At 37.4% G+C, this 15,761-nt stretch overlaps 1 protein-coding gene across 1 annotated transcript in view; it reads left to right on the top strand.

The window, feature by feature from the left end:
* Positions 1 to 15,761, top strand: part of col4a2 (collagen, type IV, alpha 2) — an 89,537-nt gene that overhangs the window by 20,239 nt on the left and 53,537 nt on the right. The window contains exon 4 of the mRNA XM_066686669.1: positions 7,651 to 7,731. Coding sequence (XP_066542766.1) covers positions 7,651 to 7,731 — 81 coding nt within the window. The remainder of the gene's footprint in view (positions 1 to 7,650; positions 7,732 to 15,761) is intronic.

Genomic DNA, 15,761 nt, shown 5'->3' with positions numbered 1-15,761 from the left:
GTGAATATTGTGATATCATCTTAATTCATAGTTTGTTTGTGTCTACGATAGCCATTGTAACATGTAGGGTGAGCTAGGAAGATGGTTCATCTTTCGCATCTCTATTTTATTTTTGCATGTAAACTGAGACTGCATTTTAGCTGTGTTTATGACTTTGAACTTAAAGGCTTGTTTAGCACTATTTATTTTTAGATTTATTAGGTGTACCTCAAATCTCCATTCTGCATGAGAACATAGTTTAAAAATAATATATAAACATAGGTTTATGTGGCCTCTCAGTGAAAAGAATCACATAAGTGGCTTCTTGACTTTATTTTTCTAAATGTTTTATTGCATTTTTAGCAAATGGAGACAGAGTAATGGAGTGGTCAGACATTTAAATGTAAGAGTATTGGTGAAAATATTTGGAATCTGTTTTAAATGGCAGAAAATAACTGCACGGCCATGTTTGGTAGTGCTGAGAGACCTCTTGAATTCCTGAGGATGTCCCTTTCCCCTTAAAGAGGCCATAAGCCGTTACACTGCTCTCATTGGTGTTTTAAAATATTTCATGTCCTTGTATTGTTTTCTCAGAATACTAGTGTCCCAAGGAATGTCTAATGTTTATCAGATAAAAGGTTTATCATAAATAAATGTTTGGTTATATTAGTCAAGTTGTGGTATGTTTTCCACTTTGGTGTGGTTCTTTTTGGCATCAGAACTCAAAGCACATCTGCTGTAATCCCTTCACGTTCTGTGGTTTCATGTCCCACAATCAAGGCTTAGTCAAAACTTGGGGTAAAGCTACAGACCAGCTCTCATGCACTTTCCAGATTCCAGTGGTGGAAAGGTCCCTGGTGTCTGGACAGTGGTCTATGCCAGACACCTGTCATCTGGCTTGGCTGAGGCTGTATTCTCAGAAAGAAAGACAATACAGAGGAAGAGTCTGGTGAGGCTGCGTCTCTGTGGTTCAGCCACACTTAGTTATGACTGAGTGCTTCTCTGAGAACAGCATGACTCAAGCCTGTGTTTGGTCACAGGGACCAGCCATGACCTCCATACATGGGCGTTGTTTCCTCTCTATCTGAAGCATCACTGATTTTTACTGAAACGAAGTAGATAAGTCACAGCATCTCGCAGCAAGCCCACTTGTAAACATTTAGTCTTTTAAATCACTTCACAAAGTCATCACTCTGTCAACAGGCCCAGTCATGTAAACACAGTGAGATGTGCAACAGTGCAACACATCAGCCCAGTTGCAAACACAATCCCACATACTCAAATGTGGCTAAAGGGACTGTACTGCAGTTCAACAGTACAGCAGTGAGACTGCAATTTAGAATTAAGTCTTTAGCATAAAGATTTAATTTGTACTATAAAGCCATTACATTATGTTTAGGGTTTTATATTTTACTTTATTCAGATAGACAGGTGAAATCAGACTTCTTGTCATATGCTATGTGAACTAGACAGATTTTCTACAATCTGAATGGCAACAAAACTCCAATTGAAATCTGAGTTTTACCCATAACTATTAATGTTATAAATAACAATAATAATAATAACACATATTTATTTATGGTTTCCAGTCTAAATCACATCTCTGATTATGATATTGCTGCCTGTCAGGGCAGAGCACTTCTGGCCTTCCCACATTCAGCATAATCAATGCCTACATCATGGCTATGAGAGTGTGGTTATTTGAGCATCTCTAACCCTAACCCTACATTTTAATCAAAGAACACATATTTGTTAATTTATTTATCTTCAGTGTGGAAACTTGGTCTAAAATCAGATTTAAGGAACCAATTAGCCCTGATTGAGCACAGGATTTGATTACCAGCACTGCTCATCATGCTTTTCACTCTTTTTCTCATCATCTAAATCCTACAGGGTGTGATCACTTGTGAGATTTAGAGGTCAGACAGCTGTGCAATGGGATATTCTGTCCTGTTCTGTCTGTTAAGAAGCATAGAGGAAGACAGTAAATCATGTCAATAAACAGTCTGGTCCTCCAGCACCTCCCCAAAGCCTCTAAGATTCTGATGAGAGGGAGGATTGACCGGGAGAGCATTAATATTAACAGGGTGAGTTCTGTCTGAAAGAGATTCTCTCATTGAGGAGCAAACAGGAGATGGGTTTGGACTGCTGGGGAAGTGAAACAGTGTGTCTTTTTCTGTGAAAGGGGCGGTGTCTCTTTGCTGACTCACTCCTCATTATTAAAAAAGGCATAAATAAATCTGCTACTGTGCATACCCCAAATAACAAAGAGGACTCCTGAACTTACACTTCGCATCACTATTGACGGTTAAGTGTCAAGGTTATTATTATAGATGCAGACACTGCACACATACACTGCAACTGTCTTGATGTTCAAACAATTTATATTAAGTGAATTCAGCTGAGATCATGTTGTATAATTTACATAGAAACGTAGGAAACCAAATGGGATGACACTGTCCTAAATTTTTGCAGTGTGTAGCTGGCAACAAATTCAAAATTGGCAAATATTTTTCCAAAAATTAGCTATAAACATTCTAAATTTTAACACTTAACATTTTATCTTTGAAATATTTTCAGCCAAGTATAGGGTTTATTTGATTTGTAAAATATTGCATGTGTTTTTATTTACATTTTTTACAGTGTAGCAACTAATAGTAGTATAATTATTTAAATAATGGCAAAATTATATCTAAATTACAGCAACAACATATTTATAGAAATAGGGGATTTGAAGCATTTTTAACCCTCTGGGGTCGAAGAACGTGCCGGCGTGTCAAATACAATCCTTTGCAATGTTTCTATTAATATCTTAGAGATAACACAGCGCAGAAATGCAGTTCAAACACTATCTGAATGTGCAGAAACTGCTCTTTCGACTGCATGTTATTGCGACTGTACGCGATACTGTACATCCTGAGTTACGAGCCTAAGAATAAGTTTGAGACACACTTCCTCTGCCTCGCGATGTGTCTAATATAAAATATAAAGATTTAAATATAAATATAAAGATTTTCTAAAATCAGATTTAAGTTTTTCAAGGTTACAGACAGATTATTTCTTCATAAAATGCTCTAGGTCACATGGGCCGCTCTTAACCAGAGAGCTAAGATTGTTCTATACATTTTGACATAAAACATGAGGTCAATATATTATAATACAAGTACTTTAAAGGCGAATTTCAAAAAACCGAGAAAGGGTTAAAAAACTCCATGTCAGTAAATCTCATTCTCTCTGTGATTTTAAGATGTAGTATTTATACAAAATGTATTTTTGTGACCTGTACTTTGAGTATAACTGCTGTGCATTTTCTGATGCTTTCAGGCCTTTCTTATGTCAGACCTCTGGAATGAAACAGGGAGCTCCCTTCTTCCCTTTGATTTTTCTGGGGGGCCTGTTTCATAAGAAGCTATTGACTAGGACATTTCCTTTGCATGACAAGAAGCCCCTTATCTTTGTCCCATTTATCTACATCAGTTTTAAATGGAGAAGTGGAGTAGTTTATTTATTACCCGAGTTTTTTGTTTTGTTTTGTTTTGTTTCAAAGCTACTTCATTAACTGATACTGCATTGCACATTTTGAGCACTAATAAACACCTTAAAAATAAAATCAGGTTAAATGAATCCTGTGCAAGTCGCCATATTCCATGTTATCCTGTAGGAATGTTTTTTATCCTCACTTTGGAGATATTCCACCTTAACTAATCTGAAACAGCAAAAATATGTAAATATTGCCCATCAATGGAGCAGGAATAGAGCAATATCCTCATCTCGTCTCATGCTTTTAAACATTTGGAGAACTCCCCAATGTCTAAAAATGCTCAAGTTTATTTCTCTTCTGTGAGCAGGTGAGAGAGAGAGAGAGAGAGAGAGAGAGAGAGAGAGAGAGAGAGAGAGAGAAATACAGAGAGAGTATCCTTTCATTTTTGACACATTTACAGACACTGGGGTTTTGTGAAAACATTAGACCAGTTTTGTGCACGCAAACAGACTGTAGAGCAGCAAAGGGAGAGGAAACATCCTCTGAATTTTATAAAATCTGATTTTAGAATAAAATTGTGAACATCTCCATGTAGAGCAAAATATTTATATGTACTTTCTGCCCAAATTAAGATGGTATGCATCACATTACCTGAAACTATGAGCACTGAAACATAACAGAACATTTGTTTATTCCTTGACATTAACTGTTGACTGTAAATTTCCAAGATAATAATAATGTTAATGGCGCAGTGCATTCTCTTAACATGGCTATGCATAAATAATTGCCTTGTATATCGTGTATGGATCTATTAGGTTTGGCCAAATCTCTGCAATTCATACCACAGGTTCTTATAAAGTTTGTATTGGTCGTAAACATCTCAGACATAAAATTATATCACCACACTTGGGAATTTACATCAAAAAGGAAAATAAATATCTTACATGGTTGAATGGCGGTCTGTTTTTAGACCTTGTGCTCATTGTTTTCATCGCTAGAGGCAAAATATTTGAAAATTGCGCCTTATTTATAAATGGGAACCTTCTGTTTTGTACCTAATCAGACATTTGGTCACTTTTACTGTTTCCTGTGCTTCTGAGGTTTGTTGATTGGGAAATACTTTATAGTTTTGGGGTCTACAGTAATGAAATATCAGAGGCCTTCCATTTTATTGTTTATCCTCATCGTGTTTGTCTGGTAATGATTTCTGACAGTCAGCATTAGACACTGCCTACAACAACAGAGCTTGTCTCTTGACCTTCCGCCAATGGCCGAATATGTACTGCAGAGCAGATGGCCAACTGGTTTCTATCATGCCTTACACATGCTTTTACTTTCCAGCAGGTCCTGAGCTTGTACAACCTGTCACATATTTAAGGAACAAATCTATAGCTTTTGCAGACCAAAGAGCATTTGTGTTTCATCAATTTCAGCTCTGTTTTTCAACACCTGAGAGGTTGAACATCTGAGATCTCTCTACAGATATACTCCACTTGCCACTCGGAACTGTCCAGTGCAGATATTCTGGAATACCATTTGTGAAATATTTCTATGGATGATGTCCATATGGTGCGCATACAGAAGTAGAGCAGACCTTTGGAAATAAGACTTGGGAAAAGAGACTTGGAAAACAACTCAGCATAGTTCAACCCTGGTGAACATGTACACTCATACAGAAGTCAGAAACTAATATTCATTTATCAGATTCTCAATACAGAGTATTCATTTGTCTATGAAAAATAAATGTTCAAAACGGTTTCCAAAATGTAAAAAAAATTTAGAGAATGTTTGAAAGACTCAGGTGTCAGTGATATGGACAACAAGCAGGTGATAACCTTTGTGTTTCAGATCCTAAACCTGAATGAGTTTGTGTGTGATTGACTGAGTGAGTTACAAGCCAGCTGCATGAAGTGCTTTCCATCTAAAACAGGATGAAGAGGGAATATTATGTGAAAAAGTAAAAACCTGCTGATGTTCTCAGAAGTGGCTCTTTCTCATTTAAAGGAACATATTCTGAAATTGATCGTTCTAAACAAGGTTGTTTAGACAGGTGGAGAACGGTGCTGTTGTACTTAATCCTTGCTGCATTTTGTCCAAAGCATTTTATAGAGGCTTCATTAAGGGGGACTGTGTTAACTTGTGGAAAATGGGTATAATATGTCACCTTTTAAAAAAAGTGAAGTGAGAAGTGGAAAGAACGGTGGCTTTTTAAATGAGTTTGAAACTGTTTAACCTTTGATCCAATTATGTGCACATATACATAAAAGTCATGGAAAAGTTGTGAGCATAGTGGTGAAAAGCAATAACATTAATTAGATGATTATTGTTAATTGCATGGAAAATGTTACTGCAGAAGTGGTGGAAAGGGAATTTTGGGGGATATGGGAGGGCCGGAACAGAATAGCACAATACCTTTCTCATCATCTGTAGTAATCATCAGCTGCTCTGTAATAAACAAAAACTGGCCACTCTTTTATTCATTGTTTGGGTTTACACATTGTGCTGCTGTTTAGTCTTTATTTTTTCCCGCCTAACAAAACAATGCTGTGTGTCTATGTGAGTTCCTACACACATTTTTGAAGAATTACTGGGGCACAAATGAGTCGTTGCAGATTAGATAAATTTGTCAGGACAACGGAAAGTTTTCAAATGGTATAATAATCTGGCTTTTGTGCATACATATATATATATATATATACACAACGCATCTACAGCTCACTGGTAAAAAGCAGGCTTGATGGATTCTGTTTGGTCTTCTTTTCTATTCTGCATGAATTTTACATTTCAGAAATTACATCCAGAAGCATTAATATTTGAAAGGAAAGCCTTGTGCATTCTGCTGTCACTTAAATATCTGTGGTGTTCAGGAGACTAACGATCATAAAAGGGTCTCTAAATGGATCGCTTTGTGGTATAGGCCAGACACATCAATGAGGCCTTTGTAAGTTTTACATCCAAAATCTGGTGTCTACGCAAAAAGACAGAATCCTTTCTATTCATGTGTTTTAACTTTTTTGCACTGCAAGTATAAAACAGACAAGTTTCTGCTTGTTCTTGATGAAGGAACATACTGAAACATATGTTCCACAGACTGAGTTGACGTCACATCATAGAAAGTGAAAGCAACTTGTATCTTTATGGATATATCCAAAAAAAAGACAAAAAAAAGGAACAACATAATAGCATAATATTACAATAGTAACATAATAGTAGCATAATAACAGTAGCGTAATAGTAACATAACTGCTTATTAGGATGCATTTAGCTAACTTTGTAACCATTTTCCACAAACAAATACATATATTTCAGAAGATTTTAAAGTTTTGAAAATATTTACTATTAGTATTAATAAAGAGAAGAAAACCAAATTCCACTCTGGATCTGAAAACAATCCACTGGTGATTCTGGAGTTCACTTGGAAACAACAACTTTACACTATGAGTCTGAAATGGTGCATAGCTGTCCAGAACAAGCAAAGACATTGCTAGTGTTAAGTGCATTCAGAATCTATCCAGCATAATGCTTCTTTTATATAGTAATTAAATACATATTTTACAGTTTCTGCATTGCATTTACTCTGGAGGCAGGTTTTATCGACACCCCTGAAGGCTACATAGGTTGCCATGTCTTTAAAGTGTTTGGCTTATCCATATGGAAAATGCAGTCTTTTTTTCAGTGTTTTCTGAAATGGCCATGGTATTTCTGCCAAATGTGAAGAATAACTCTTTATTATGTCTGCATTTCAGAAAGCAACCTTATCATTCAATGCCTCCCACCCTTATTACTGACACTGAAACCTAGTAATTACTGCATTTCAAAGGTAGATGTTGGTCCCTCCTTATTCACTCTGTTACATGATTTGAGCAAAAACATCTGTAAGATGATGAGCTTGTTTTTAGTGCAGCAAGGGTTTATGCAGTGATTATTATGAAGGTAGCCAGTTTCTTTTAGACATGGACTGCCAACATCGTTCTGTCTATCTACATGATGTACGATATCTAAAAACATTTATCTAGTTTTGTAAGAATTAGGGTAGTAAACATAAAACACACGTATTTGTCATATTTACCCTGTCTTGTTACATCTGTTACACTAGCCTTAAAAAGCATTATTAATGGAGTTTGACCACAGACCATGTCATCGTACATTCACTGAGCTGATGAATTGCTGTTTGTCTTCCCTTTCCTCAGGGTGGCAAGAAGCACAAAGAGCCATGTGGGGGCAGAGACTGCAGTGGTGGATGTCAGTGTTATCCTGAGAAGGGTGCCAGGGTAAGTGCCTGTATCTATCATACACAACTGTCCTATCCTCTGTCCTGTCCGCTGCTACCTTTTTTTTCTCGCTTATAATCAGTCCTTATCTCCAATAACAACAGGAGAGGACAAAGAGCTTTGAACTTGCAGCACCACAAAAGAGAATGCAAACTGAAATGTACAAATGTGACGTGATCAGAAATGAAGAGTAGTGTGAACATTCACTTCGAAATTTGACCTGAGAATATTCATAATTGATTGGGCATTATAGAATCATTTTAAGAGTCTCTTTCTGATCCCTCATGCTTATGGTTTGACCTCATAGGTCACAAAAAAGTTACATGAAATCACACCTGTCTTTACATGTCTCCATGGATTTTTCCAAACTGTTTCTTCTATATCCAAAGTTCATTAGTTCAACTGCAAAGAGGAGGGAGACAAATCTCAAAGGAGCTTCCCATATGTTGTGAGAACAAGCATATAGGAGTAGACTAAACATTAGGTTAATGAGATAATCGCGGGGGAGGGGTCTGAAGAGGCCCTGCTATTTCCTAGAAAGTGAATTGGTAACAGAATTCAGTTCTGACAGAAAGCAGCTGTTTAGCCTCTTCACACCCAGGGGAATTTTAATACAGGAAATTTGCCATTTTTTATCTGTAAAATGCTGCATCTGTCACATGTGGTTAATTTTCATAAACATCATTTTTCAAAAAACCTGTTAATGTCGATGTCCATTTCAAGCTAATTAATTGGATTATCTGTCCTTTTACAGATAAATTTTAATTATTGTCTTTATGGTAACAATTTGACAACTAAAAAATAGTTGGACAAGAAGTGAAGTATGTTAAACTAGCGCTGAAAGGCCACACAATGAATTCCACCATTTTCAGAGTAATTGTCTCTTAAATAGTTCTATGGATCTCAGTTAATCTGTGCTGGTGAACAGCACTGTCACAATCCAAGTGGTGTACATCTTTTCCAGAATGTACGATTTAAGCTCACTGTTTATACAACATATCTGTGACCTTTTGTTTTATGTGGTGAAAGGAAACCTCCAGAGGAGGAGTAAGGGAGAAAGGAAATACATTCCTCAGCAAACACCAGGATGCAAAGGGCCGTGTGACCATAGGTCAAGTCATCAGGGCTGTCCTTTTTTTTCCTTACTCTACACTGGCTGGAGGGAAGGAAGGTTTGATTGTTCTTTAGGGCTGTGTAAGTGCCAAGGCTGCTAGGTCTTTGTTATATGATTCACAGAGCTCATATCATTCCACAACAGCCTAAACAATTTATATAGAATACTTTGTATATTTTGTAAAGGAGAAGAAGCCAGACATCAGTAATTATCTATTTAATTCAGCTTCAAAGAGAGTCTTGCAATGGACTAAATTTTTTTCTAGTACATATTTTGGTAATGCAAATTAAAATGTAAGCCACAGCAAAAACTGTTTTGGACATCACTCATATGTTAGCCCACATTGCTAGTTTTATAGTTGTTCCGGAATTATATGTCTTAAGAATAATAACTTAATTTTAAGCCTGGTTGTCAAAGAGTTAAAAGTAGGAATTCAAGACTTTTACAATGCCTTTTCCTTTACTCACATGCAGTTCACATATTTTGCCTTGTTTATTTCCCTCGTCTTTACTGCTTGTATATAGTGTTCTTTGTATGTGGTCCAGGCTCACATATTGTCCATCTTCCTCCTGCCAAATCCACATCCTCTGCTCAGTTTTATGTAGCTGTCCGTGAAGAATGACTTCAGGGGAAACAGGGCCTTACAGATGTCTGGACACATTTCATATGTCCCTTGTGCTCCACCATGACCCTCGAGCAACTTGAGAACAGGACAGAGAGTAACATATAAACAAATAGCATGTTTCACAGTCTCATTGTGCAGCAAAGGGCGTGTGCTATTTGCTGCCAAAACAACTTAATATATATCAAGCAATTTTATTTCAGGAAATATCTTAAGGATGGTAGATGATGATAAATGCCAATGCAAGTATATGTAATCTTTCTTATATAGCAAGAAAATCAACACGTCCAGCTGATCACCATCACATCTGACATAGCCATCATGAGCAGCTTAGTTTGTCAGTGATGCTCTCTCATGTGTCTTGTATTGTTTACAGCTGTTTGACATGGCTGATTCCAAAGTGCATTTAAATGACTGCCATTCACCCTCTGGGACTGGGATCTCATGTTCATCAGCTCAACATCTGTATTAAAAGCTCTTGTTTGCGCGATCTCCTCATAAACTTTGAAAAGTCTCCCAAAAGGCAGAGGATTTAAGCTTGTTGAAAGATCAGTTGAAAATGTGTTGTGAGATGCATCAAGCCAGAGTTTGCCGCAAACAAGTAGAAGCAAAACAGAGGCGTTGGAGAGGAATTTGGACCAAGGTCACCCAACTGTTTACAAGAATGGTTAATTTAATTTTTGAGTTGATTCCAGCAGGCTGCCAAACATCTTAGTCTGTTCACTGCTCACCCACAGCCTCCTTCAGCTGCATAGTGCTGCAAGACTCACTGGCAGCACAGGCTTTGCAATGTGAGGGCGTTTGGCACAAGTCGTGCCATTCTTTGTCCCTGACCAGGCAGCAAACCAGATATTCTTGGTGAACTGTTCAAGTGGCAGTAAAGCTTAAGGTGTTGTGTTCTAGATCCAAGTAAACATAGTGTTATGTGCAGATGGAAGGGGAAAAAAACAGCACATTTGTTTTGTTGAGACAGATTTCAGGGTTACTCACAGAAAATCACTGGCCAAGGGAATAACTCTGTAGTGTATTGGACAGATGAGGAATTGCAGTGCCAGCGAGTTACAAAACTCTATAACTGCAATGGAAATTTCTAGTTGCTGTGACTTTTATGCATATCCTCTTGGTTAAAAACATCTAAATGGGGATCAATGGTGGACATTGTGTTTTCCCGTACACTTCCTGCTGTTCTCAGAACTGTGTTAAGGATAGGAAATCTTTACTGAGTGATTTTTTAGCATCAGTATATCCACAACCTACTTCGAGATTCAGAGATGTTACATACAGTAAGTGAGAATAGAAATGAGCCCTCCATAACTATAAGACAAAAGTAATAGTCATTTACTTGAGAATGAGCAAGTCCATGTTTGGAAAGGAATGAGCCTATACTGACCTTATCCGCTGTGGGAAAACTTCCAGTGCACAGTTCAGCTGGAAAAGGAAGTGACATGCGGATGTTCAGCACAATGAGGACTATCAGATCTCTTCTTGTGCTGAGAAAAGTCTTTCTTGATTGGGAAGAGGCATAAAAACTTTTATTTTTGTGACCGTAGACATGGCAGGCGTCGACTATAATTGGGATCTTTCCCATATCCATCTATATTGAGCATTCATAATGACATTAAGTCTGCTGAATGTCAAAAACATCCATTAGTTTCGCACAGAAGTCTGAATCATAACGGACAGGAATGCTACTGTCTAAGTTCAAGAAAAAAAAACACATCAGATGAATTTAGAGCTCTGTTTCTTTCTCCTTTTGATTGTGTACGTCAGTCCTCGTATCCTCTGTTTGAAAGCTGCTTGGACTTTAACCTCTGGCTTGAGTGGAATATCCTCCAATTGTAACTGCCATCTAGCAGACATATTAATGCATTACAAAATGCCTACAGTATGTGGATTACATACACTGATTAGCCACAAGATTGGTGAAATAAATTATATTGATTATTTCTGTCAAGGGATGGGGTATATTAAGGCAGCAATTGAACAGTACCTTTTTTGAAGTTGTGTTGAAAAGCAGGAAACATGGACAAGCATAAGGATCAGATTGACTTTGACAGGGCCAAATTGTTATAGCCATATCATCTACAGCAGCAGGTCTTGTGGCGTATGCAGTGGTTAGTACCTACCAAAAGTGCTTCCAGAAGGACAGGAAGGACAGGTCCATGAGCACTAAACCCATTCATGTGCAAAAGACTCACCATTTTGGAGATGCTCTGAGCAATAAAACATCATTTCATCGTAATTTCATCATCATCATCATCATCTTTTCTGCTTAATCAATTTTAGGGTTGTGGTAATATCACAATTTGTCCCGTGTAAAACATTAGTTCAGATCCTTATGCCCATTTTTCCTGCTTCCAACACATCAGCTTTAAGATTTGTCTGTTCACTTGCTGCTTTAAATATTCCACATTTGACAGGTGCCTTTGAAGCTAGATTCAGTGCAATTCACTTTAGTTTTCTATGGTGTCATGTGGCTGATCGGTATATTTTGAAGTTTTTGTGTCAGCTTATCTTCCAGATGTTACATCTTAGAGAGTCTGTGTATATTATATCCCTGGCATGGCTCCTGCCTGCAATCAGACTGCCAGACAGTGGCTTAAAATCTAACTTGACACCAAGCTCATCCCCCTGCCAGTAGGAAAAGCCACAGCAATGTTTATAAATTATAAGCAGAGACAGTTCATGAGAAAAGCAAAGTCTAAACCTGTTTCAGTCAGTCACATTTGGAGAGATTTGGTCAAGCTAAATTAAGATCACTTTTTTTCTGAGAAATTTATGGGAAATGTGATGACTGCTATAGAAAAGATTCTGCGTGTAGATAATTACACACATAAACGAAGGACTTGGCAATGATGTCCATGTTGTGTTTTGATCATAAAACGTACACAGTTTTCCACCTATACTATGTGTGATGTTTTGGCATCTTAAAAGTAGAACAGCAGTTGCTATGCTGCCTTGTTACAAACACTAGATCTCAAAAGTCATCTAAGTGTCTTTCCTTTCAACTCACACTAACCATGTTCAGGTTTTAGTTAAAATTGCATAGATCACATGATAATATGGTTTCATTCTTAGAATGACTTACTGTGAACTGCAAATGATTAACGAACCATTTAAAATTAAGACTCCTCTAGTGTACTGTACTGCTTTAATCCTACAAAAGAAAAGAGCAGCTAAATGCTTTTACTGGACATTAAGGCAGAACTCATCCATAACCTATTATGTTATCATATATGGAGGCATTTTAGGAGGTAGACACTTTTTTTATAGACTTTATGATTACAAATAGGATGGAGTGATTCATCTGTAATGCAATTTCTAATTATGTGATTATTGAGAGAACAATCATCTCTCTTTATGGATGTCATATATTGCTGCATTCTGTTTTGACATATCAAAATATTACAAGGAAAACTAGTATTTCTAATGTCACAGCCTGTGCCAAACCACTGCTAGCCTTTACATATGCTTCTTGCCTATTTCAGGACTGCGGCGTGTGTCAGTTATTTAGGTGCATTGACTATTGTTGACAGGCCTTGACCACTCCAGTAACAAGCTAGTTAAAGTTCTCAAAAGAAATTCCACATGTTGCATGCCTAGAAAGCTCATCAGAGGATGTACAAAATTCCTCACATTGAATACTTAGTTTACATAGTATTCTGTGCAAGTCTGTTTTTTAAAGCTTTGTTTTTAAAGCTTTTAAGCTACATAAATGAAGCCACTCACATCTAAGATTTTTATTGCCATTATGTCTACACCAATGCTTCAATTCACATTTGTAATAGTCCATCTGTCTCTGCTTCATCTTCCCATTTATAAATTCATATAATGATCACAAGATTCCAATTTAGTGCTTCTTATTCATAATAATTCTTGAAGTAAAGAAAGCTTTTATTTGCTCCTCCTGTGAAAACATTAGTATGCCCAGCTTTAGCTTTTCTGGGCCCATGTAAGGCACTGTATCTTTGCTTTCAAGGTTTAAGTGTGCGGGACAAGTGTTATATTGTGGGAGATAAGTACATGATACCAGCTGTGACTGGGCATAAATATGAGTATGGTCTTTTTTCACCTTTGGAAATGGATGCTTGGGAATTTGTAACAGCTGTAAGTTCTCTTCTGGCCAGATGACTGTTAACCCCTGTTATGGCACATGTTTATTGTCTGACTAAAATTTCCAGCTTAGGATGCAACATATAAAAAGCAGAAAGAGGTGTGAAAATAGTCTTCAATCGACTTGTGTAGTACGTAGCCACCCTGCCTCTTTTACACTAAGCATATTGTAAACGAGGGAATGTCTGAGGCTCTAATGTCAAAATATGTTTCAAGTTTGTCATCCTACCACGATTGATTTGGGCAATTCTTGATTTGGTTCCTTCACTTTACCTCAAATTTGATAAAGATTTTTAAAGATCAGTCTAATAAAGATATTACAGGTCAAATGCTCTATTTTGGATGACAACATTGAACCAGAGTCCTACATTTGTTTCTCTGACCTTGTGAGTGTTCAAGAAAAATATCACTTTCCATTATATTGTTATATTGTTTTTATTTGTCAGATATGAATGTGTCATTACAATCAATAATTATTCTACATTTGTGTCAGCATGTTACTAAATATACTAGAATACAAATAATCTTCCAAACTACTATGCATCCACAATAGCAAACAGACATATATACCTTTAAGGAATTACCTTTAAGTCTCTCATAACATTTTTTACATTATTTTTAACAGAACAGCCAGAAACGGTTTATCTGAAGCATAGTTATAGTTCCTGATTTTAACAGCCTCTGATGACTGGTGCCCAGCCCAGGGTGTGTCTCTGCCTTGTGCCCAGTGATTCCAGATAGGTTCTGGATATTTTAATATAGTTGCAGCTATTTCACCAACATCAAAAACATTGAAAAAACATCAATGCATCTCCATACTACCCTGTGTCTGAAAAGGAAGCTATGACCACCTGCTCAGTCACTTTAATAGGTTTGTAATGCATGATCCCCTTAATACAGGCCCCACAGCCTCTTTGAGAGTTTCCCACACTTTTCTCCTACACATTTTGGTCGCCCCACATGCTCCCGCTCCTCAGCACAAATCTTATATATACTTTGACAGTCTTCTCTAATGATGTACTGTTCCTCTGAGGACTGGGACACAGATAAGGAAGCTGCTTATAGTTCTAGGAATTGTCCCAGTGGTCCCAACAGGTCACTTAGCAATACTGACTTTCCACTTTACAGCAGTGCAATTCAACACTATGTCTCCTTTCTTTCATTGATACTTAGAATTAACATTATAAATACTACTGCAGGGCGGCACGGTGGCGCAGCAGGTAGTGTTGCAGTCACACAGCTCCAGGGACCTGGAGGTTGTGGGTTCGATTCCTCCCACAGTCCAAAAACACACGTTGGTGGGTGGATTGGTGACTCAAAAGTGTCAGTGTGTGTGTGAGTGTGTGTGTTGCCCTTTGAAGTACTGGCGCCCCTTCCAGGGTGTATTCCTGCCTTGTGCCCAATGATTCCAGGTAGGCTCTGGACCCACCGTGACCCTGAACTGGATAAGCGTTTACAGATAATGAATGAATGAATGAATAATACTGCAGTGCTCAGTGATTCCGCATAGGCATTGTACTCACCGCGACCCTGAACTAGATAAGCGGCTACAGACAATGAATGAATGAATACTAATGCAAAAAGCATACTACAAATAATTATTCAGCATTTTTGTTAGTTATAGATCCATTAAATAAATAAATAAATAAATACAGTTTTTGCAGAATATGTAGTCAAAACTATTAATCCATGCCATTTTTATGATGTGCATAGAAAAAGAGATTTTACTTTAATTAAGTAATTCTCCTGCACATGAATAGATTTGCAAAACAAACAGGTTTTAATTCCAGACATTTTTTCTTTTGTCTGCACTTTGGCCCTTTGTGGGAGTTTTTTAATGGGCGTATTTATATTACATGGTTGGCTCTTGCTCTTGTATACAGGCCTTTTAAAATAACCACTCAGGTAAAATATGTTCAGTAAAAACCAAAGCAGCTGGTTTTCCACCACAGCCCATATGTTCCCCATCAAATCCCTACAGTGTTCTCAGGGGCCAGCTTTGAGCCAGTAACACTCAGAACCCATGTATTCATGCGTCCTCACTAGTGGAACGGTCATATTCTGACAAGCACATATCTTCTAGAGGTGGGAGTGGTGTGACTGGCTAATCTGATGTTTCTTATGTGCAGCTCTTCTTAATTTGAAACAGTGAGTTAAGTCAGATTAGTGATGGGTTCATGT

This window comes from Hoplias malabaricus, chromosome 12, assembly GCF_029633855.1.
Source record: "Hoplias malabaricus isolate fHopMal1 chromosome 12, fHopMal1.hap1, whole genome shotgun sequence".
Classification (NCBI taxonomy): Eukaryota; Metazoa; Chordata; class Actinopteri; order Characiformes; family Erythrinidae; genus Hoplias; species Hoplias malabaricus.
Note: the sequence above shows the minus strand (reverse complement) of the source record. Positions and strands in the feature narration are given on the sequence as shown.